This window comes from Rhinolophus ferrumequinum, chromosome X (assembly GCF_004115265.2).
Source record: "Rhinolophus ferrumequinum isolate MPI-CBG mRhiFer1 chromosome X, mRhiFer1_v1.p, whole genome shotgun sequence".
In the NCBI taxonomy this organism is placed as follows: Eukaryota; Metazoa; Chordata; class Mammalia; order Chiroptera; family Rhinolophidae; genus Rhinolophus; species Rhinolophus ferrumequinum.
This window is the reverse complement of record NC_046284.1, coordinates 52,895,250-52,902,997: the sequence shown is the minus strand read 5'-3', so window position 1 is coordinate 52,902,997 and position 7,748 is coordinate 52,895,250. Positions and strand designations below refer to the sequence as shown.

At 46.3% G+C, this 7,748-nt stretch overlaps 1 protein-coding gene across 2 annotated transcripts; it reads right to left on the bottom strand.

Moving 5' to 3' along the window:
• Positions 1–282: 282 nt before the first annotated feature.
• On the bottom strand, positions 283–4,763 carry ARMCX2 (armadillo repeat containing X-linked 2). Of its 2 annotated transcripts, XM_033103934.1 has the most exons (3): positions 4,635–4,763; positions 2,999–3,071; positions 283–2,633 (listed from the first exon to the last, which is right to left on the bottom strand). In XM_033103934.1, exon 3 carries the CDS (start codon positions 2,504–2,506, stop codon positions 653–655), a length of 1,854 nt encoding a protein of 617 aa, XP_032959825.1. In that variant the 5' UTR covers positions 2,507–2,633; positions 2,999–3,071; positions 4,635–4,763; the 3' UTR covers positions 283–652. The 2 variants fall into 2 exon arrangements, with proteins under 2 accessions (XP_032959825.1, XP_032959835.1); XM_033103944.1 differs by lacking the exon at positions 2,999–3,071 and having other exon boundaries at positions 4,635–4,756.
• Between the last annotated feature and the right edge of the window lie 2,985 nt (positions 4,764–7,748).

Genomic DNA, 7,748 nt, shown 5'->3' with positions numbered 1-7,748 from the left:
CTGTGCCTTTCTTCAAGCCATTTTCCCCTCATGAAATGCCCTTCTGTTTTCTCATGCTGTCCTCCAGGGCCAAGCTTAAGTGTGCCCCTCCTCCTTGAAGCCTTCTAATAACTTCTGCTTAATTTAACCAGGCAGCATATATTTGACTATGGGCATATGCCCAGGTACTGTTAGCAATCCTTTTCTATTTATGTACCTTATCTCTCCAGCTAGATTTTAGATTCAAGCATGATAACCAATTTTTATCAGTTGAAACATACAACTTTATTGATGATACACAAATGAAGTCTTTGGTGGATAAATTCAAGTCAAAACAAATGATAGAAGTGTAGGCTATTCATGATCGACAGGTTCACTGTCAATTAACATAGAGGAACCAGTAAAAATATTTCCATTCAAGCAGCATGATTAAAGTCACAAATGTGTTTTCATTACAAGAGGACTATTTATTTGGTATTCATAAAATGGTTCAGCTTAAAGCTGGAGACTGTCACAGATAACATCACTCTGGATGATACATTATTCACAACTGGCAGCTGGAAGGATCCCTTTACTGTATGAGCAAGTGGAAAAGCAGTAACTTTTGATTTTAATTGCTTCCAGACTGCAAAACCAAGAAATTATTTCAAGTCTTTTGAGAGCACATAGCCAATCAAAATTTGTCCACTAGTTTTATAACTTTCACTTTCACCAAGAGGTCATGGTGATCTGCTAAGGCTCGAATTTTCTTAACACATACTCCAGATGTAGTGCACAAGTAAAAAAGGGAACCTTTATTGAATTCTCTGTAGTTGAATACTTCTGCTCTGAGATTGTCATAGATGATCTCAAATAGAGTAAGGGCATTAATAAGAATTTCTGATTCCACATAAGAATTATAGAGGGAACTAAATGATGATGGCACTTGGGTACTGAGCAGCTTTTTTAACATGTCTGGATTTTCAGCAAAATTTGAAAGTATTTTCAAAATCTCAACCTTGATTTTTCCACCTCCCTGAGATAACAAACGGAAAAAGTTTGCAATAGAATTGACAAGCAGGTGCTGGTAGTCATTAGTAATAGTCATGTTTGTTAAAAATTTTAGTCCAACTACCTGTACCGCTGAGTTCAGGTTCGAGGCCATGATATCATCCATTACTTTATTCATGTATACCTGAAGCCGGCCCTGATTTTCATAATTCTCACTCAGGTTATTCATGGCCATTAAGGCTTTTTCCTTAATATGGGGATCAGTTTTGTTGATCATGTTTGCAATAATTGGGAGGCCTCCCAATTTGCGAATTGTGTCTTGGTTGCATGAATAATTGGCATTGTTGCTCAGAGTGAGCAAAGCTACCTGTTGGATGAAAGGATCATCTGATTTCTGAAGCAAAGCAAGGACTTTCCTGAGATCTCGGACACCCAGAATCTCATCAATTTCATAAGGAAAAGGGCGCTTCTGCATGGGAACAGGCCTCCTCCCTCTCCCTCTCTGCTGGGTCTCAGGCTCAGAGTCTGACTCAGACTCTGTGTCAGTCCACCCGGACTCCCCTTCCTCAGAATCAGGGACCTCTGCCAGGAAAGCCTGTCCCCCATTAGCTGAGGCTGCAGCAGCTGCTGCAGCTCCATCCCCAGGGCGGAAGCCCAGCCCCAATTCGTCTACTTCAACCTTGTTGGTTTTCCTCCCCTTCCCCCTGCCTCCAGGCCTGGACCTGTTTCCACCCTTGGCACCACCTTTGGGTACAGCTCCAGTCGCTGACCCGGCTTTAGGTATAGCCCCACTATGAGCACCAGGGGTCGCTTTCTTGGTGGCTGCCACTGTTTTAGGGGAACCTGAGGTCCCAGGAGCCTCTGCAGCCCCCGTAGGCGCTGCCGCCCCAGAAGGCACTGCTGCTCCAAAAGGCGCTGTGGCTCCAGAAGGCCCTGCCACCCCAGTAAGTGTTGCTGGTACTGGAGTCTCTGCAGCCTCGGTAAGTGCTGCTGCCTCAGTAGGTGCTGGCATTCTGGGAGACACCACTGGTGCCCCAGGAACTTCTGCTGTGTTAGGGGATTCTGCAAATTTGGGAGCCCCAGCCATTTTGGGGGCTTCTGCCTCCCCAGGAGGTGGTACCATTATAGAAGCCACTTCCACCTCAACTACTGATTCAGCCTTAGGCTCAATGCAGACCGCTTCTGCCTCCTGTGCCAGACTTCTTGCTCCACTCTGAGCCTCAGTACTGGATGCAGCTGGGGCCACTGTCTCAGCTCCAGCCACATCCAGGGCAGAGGCTTCATCCTGGGCCCTGTCCTTTGCTCCACCACGGACTTGGGTTGGGGGACTAAATCCTGGTCCAAGGTCGATTGTGAATCCAGCCCTTAGTCCGGCTTTAGCCTTGGCTCCAGTCCCGGTCAAAGCCCTGGTCTTGGGCTTAGCCAGTCTCTTCTTCGTCTGGTTTCTTCGCCTGGTGTATTTGTAGACACAGTACCAGGCACTTGCCCCGATCACTATCCCAGCGGCTACACAGCCAGCATCCCGAACTCGGCTCATGGTACAGCTGGAATGATTCTCTGATCAGGCGTGGAACTGACTTGCCCAAGCGGGATGTGTACACGTCAGGGCAAGGCACTTCAGCTCAGGCTCGCAAGTTCTGCAGAGACTCCAAGCCAAGCAGGACCTGGGTAAAGGATAGAAATGAGGCTTAGGACTGTGGCTCACTTCATGCCTAACCAGGTCTACTTAGAGGAGAATTTGGGGACATAATGCTTGGTGGGTTGGCTAGTACCCAAACACAGGTATGGAGGCCTGTGTTTGCTGATTCAGGACCCTGGTTGTCCAACGTTCTCTACATCTTCATCCCTAGCCTGCCTTGCCCAATGCCAACACACATAATTTCCCAGCACCTACATGGGAGACAAGAGGCTGTATTGATGTCAGGAAAGCTGGTGGAGAGCAGTAAAGACAGTAGAGATCCCAGGTTCTGCTCTGATCCTCCCACCCCAACCCCAAGGGTCTCCAGATGGTGCTCATGCACATACCAACCTGCTGGGAGCAGGAGCAGTTTGCCCTTTTCCACCAAGCTTGTAGCTGTGCAGGGCCAAAAAGGCAGACAGACCTGTGGAGAGATCCCAAAAAGGGCATTTTGGGGACTTTGGTGGATGGATTCCTCTTCTTTTCCTGATTTGAACCCCTGGGGGCCAAGTTTCTTCCTCACAGTTCTCTTCTTTCCATCTGTATTCTTTCCTCCTCTAACCATTTATTAAGAAGGCAGATGTCACACTCCTTTCCCTGCACCAAAAGGGGCAGGTCCAGGGCAAGGGTGTCTTGTAAAGAGGGAGAAGATGGGGGGAAAGGAGCTTCTAGTCCCAGACTCTGCTCTGGTTTCTGCCACACCCACAGTAGGGGTTCCCAAACAGTTCTCATCCCCCACACTGACCTCCACGGATTCAGGGCTATTTTTCCCTCCTTCAGTTTAGTTCAAGTTTCATTCTAAAGACAGACTGAAGAGGGCAGAAATATAGACAGCAGACATTGGAGCCTGGTGGATTGAACAAACCCAGGACAAGAGTCTCAATAACGGCTTTTAGCATTCACATACCAGAATGACAAATGGTTCCACCTCTCAATTCCAATTCTTCTCACCCCTCCCATCCACCCCAATCCACCCTCACGCGCAGACTCCCCAGGCACTCAACCCCTCCTTTCACTTGCCCCGCCCCCCGTCCGCCATTTCTCGGAGACACACAGCCACACCCCTTCTCCTGCACCGAAGCGAAAGCAGGCGGGGCGAAGGTGCAGGGAAAGCTGGATGGGACGCGGGACCAGGGAGTACTGCCAAACAATCTAGTGTCCGTCTCCTAGGACCACTCGTCCTTCAGTCCCCAGCACCCAGGCCTAGCAGTAGCTTACAGAACAGGAGCCCCAATGCCTGCCCTTTTGGTTTGAGGGTCGTGATTTTCCCGTTTCTCCGCTCTGGGCTCCACTTCCCACCCCCCACCAAAATTGCCTGTTAACCGCCATTTCTCCCGCTAGGGTACCCAAAATCCTTTTCCAGGACTGAAAAAATGGGGGTGAAGGGCTGTATGGAGGTGTCTTGAAAGCAGCCTGGAAGTTAGCAGGGTGGTTTAATACCGGATTCCTTCAGGGTCCCCCCTCCTGTGAAGCCCAGACAGCACCAAACCAGCCATCTCTCCTATATAGGATGGCACACCCATTTCCCAGCACCCCAAAATGACAGGGGCCCAACCATGGGGAGGAGAGGATGCGGAAATGGTGGTCCAGGGGAGGTATCTTCAAAGTGAGGGTGGGAGTCAACCGGCTGGATTGTTTCCAAATTGCGGTCACCCTTTCCAACCTCCCCAGTGGCCTTATATGCTCTGCCACGTTTATTTCTCTTCCCTCCTCTCAAAACAGGATGGGATGTGGGGTGCGGGGCCTGAGTGTCAAAAAACAAAAGCCAAAAACACTGGCTGCGAGAGGAAGTAAGCGGATTCTCTTAGAATCTTTACGTCCCCCCTCCCCCTCTCCCCACCGCCCACCAAAATGAGCCGCGACTAAGCACGGGGGTCTGGAAAGGCGGCCAGAAGCCGGCAAGGCGGAGGCGCCCGCGGCCTCAGACTTCCGCATCATGGGGCTACCCCTTTCAGGGGTGCCAGGCCATGCCCACCCTCACACCCACCTGCCCGGATCTGGGGGAATTTTCTCCTCCTCCTCCTCGCCTGGGTTAAACGCACGGCAGTGCGCAGCGCAATAGAGTTGGTACCCAGAGGAGGACGGAGGACGGCGGTTAGGGTTTTAAGTACCTTTGCCCACGTCAGCTCCTGGTCACGTGGGAGCTGCATCGCCAGTAAGCTTGGGTTCCCAATTTCCACTCCCACTAAAAGCACGAGCCCCCTCCTTTACCCCCACTCCCACCTCACCCCACCACATCAGGTCCTGTCACTCATTTTTTGTCTTTGTAGTCCTGGAAGCTAAAAGCAGCCCCTTTTCCGTGTGTTAGAATTTGCGAATTTGCCTTTCTCTGGTTGGGCCGGGGTGGGGGGGGAAGGGGGGGTGCATCTTCTTTGGCTATTGACAATTTTTACCTTATTTTTTGTTGTTGTTGAGGAATTGTCTCATCCTCTCCTGGACAACTGGACACTTGCCCCTTGTTCCACTTCCAATCCCTGGTCCACTAGTGCCCATCATTTCCCATGCAGTTGGGCCCCTGCTCCAGTATAGGTAAGAGGCAGAGTGTGAGAAAGGAAACAGGAGGTGGAAGTGGGGTCTGTACTTCTGTAACACTCCTCTATTTTGTTTTTAAAGCTATCACCACCCTTATTATTATAGTAAGAAAATACAGCAAAACAAGAGTTCAGTGGGGGTAGCAGCAACACAAAAAGAGCAGGCATATTTTATAAAAAAGATTTCCCACTAATATTGGCAGGTACCACTAATCTTGGTTAACTTTTACCACACGGAAAATGAATTTTACTGGCCACGTAAGAAATAGTTTCAAAACATGCTGAGGTATTTGAACATCTAAAAATGGAATTCTTCTCAACAAGGTAAGCATGTCTCCATATGATCTGCAAAGTGGTCCATGGAGAGATGTTCCAGTTGTCCAATGTTATTTATTTAGACAAATAATATCTTTTTCTCCTTCTGGGACAGCTTTTAAGTTGCATAAATAAATTATCCTGTCTTGTTCTGTTAGAGAAACACATTTATTTAATGTTCCCAAACCATTGTTGACTGCTGTGTGAACCTCCTGTAATTTGATGGCTGCATCCATGACAGTTTGGAACACCTGTCCCTGGATTAGGTTCCAGTTTTGTGATTCAGCTCTGGACAAAAAGAAAAGCTGTCAGGCCAAGGAAATGACAGATGTGAGGGAGGCAGAGATGGTGAAAACCTCCTTGTCCTGTCAAGGGGTTGGGGGAGGCGCTGCCCCTCTACTCCCTCCCATATGCCAAAGCCTCTCATCGCCTGCAGTCAGGCACCTGACTGTTGCTCACTCCAAAGGTATACATGGACGGGTGACCAAGGTGGTAAATGCCACCTTTAGTCACGTGACTAACCTGAATAGGTACCTGTGGCTTCTTCCCTCCCTCCATCCTCCCAATTCCAAAAGAGGTAACTCAGGGATGCGTAGAAGGGTTTGCTGTTCCCACCTACCCCATGCAGCTGTGGGTTTCCATGAAGCCTGGAGAAGTGATAGCTGGGGGAAGCACCCAGGTCCACCTGCTCTACCCTCATCCACGGTGCCCAAGTTAACATTGCTCCTAACACTGTTTGTGGCTACCACCTGGCTTGAGAGGTGCAGCCTGGTGCAGCTTCCTCACCTCTGGCCTCCTCACCATAGGGCACCCGGGGAGAACCTAGCCTTGCTGCAGGATCAGGGCCTGAAGCCCATGCCCGCTTTGGTGCCCCCTCAGCCAATTTTTCCCCCCCCAGGGCCCAAGGGATATACTTTTCCCCACCGAACATAGCGATTAACCTAGTGTAGGCATTCTTAACTAGCTACCTCTGTGGTCTACCTGAAATTCTATGCAATCTTTTGTTTGTGAGTGTGTGTGTGGTTAAGTGTATTTCTGGAAATAGAGGTTGTTGACCTCATGAGTTTCTCAAAGGGTCTGTGACCCCTCCCCTAGATATTGAGAACCAATACAATCGCCTAGAAAGTCTGTGTTATATATAATAGCTCAGATTAGGAATCTTTTGAGTTTTTTTTCTGGTGATAATAGTGATATACATTAGTAGTTAAAAATATTCACAACAATAAGGAAATACAGGTATATAAAGTATACAGGGAAAGAGCTCTGTAATATCTTTTCCACTCCCAGCCACTACTAACAATTTCCACCTTTCTTTTTATGCACATATTGGTAAGTACATTTGTGCTTATAAATCAAGTTCCAAATTGAGTAACAATAAACTAATGATAAGTATTTGGAATTTGTATCGTAATTGCAGTAAATCTGCAAATTAATTTGAGGAACATTAACATCTTAACCATGAGACTTCCTCTTCAGGAATAAGGTATGTCTTCACTTTGTTCAGCTCTATTTTTATGGTTGTTAATCAAATTTCATAAGTTTCTTTAGCTAAGTAATTCTTATTACTTGTTCAGTTTTTCCTAGGTATTTAGTAGTTTTTGTTGCTGAAATGCTATTCCCTTCTCCAGTTAAAATTTATGATAGGCAATTTTCTGTTTAAGAAAAATATTCATATATATAATTCATATATATAATATATATAGCCAAAAAATGTATACACATTTTAAGAAAGGAAAAAACTATTAAAATTGTAATACTCAATGTACACCGGTAACAAAAGATGAATACAAGTCACGTTTGACTTCAGCAATTAAAAGAGGTGCTCAAAGTGGTTACCACCAGTGTAATTTTAATACAGTTTTTTCCTTTCTTAAAATGTGTATACATATATATGTGTGTGTGTGTATATATATATATATATATATATATATATATATATATATATATATATAAAATCTGCCAACTTTTGTGATCTGTCTTACTAATTCCAGTAGTTTTCAGGTGCTACCTTTGGTTTTTGATGTATGTATACATAACCATCTGCAAATGATATTTTTCAATTTCTTCCTTTCCAATATTTATACTTTTTTCTTTCATTTTCTGCATGTGTTATGTTGACCAGAACCTCCAGAACTATGTTGAGTAATTGTGGTGCTTGAGTGCCTCTTTATCTTGTTCTTGAATGGAGTTGGAATGCTTCTTCTATTTCATCATTTAGTGTAAATTTGCTGTTTCTGATATATTCCTTCCTTTTT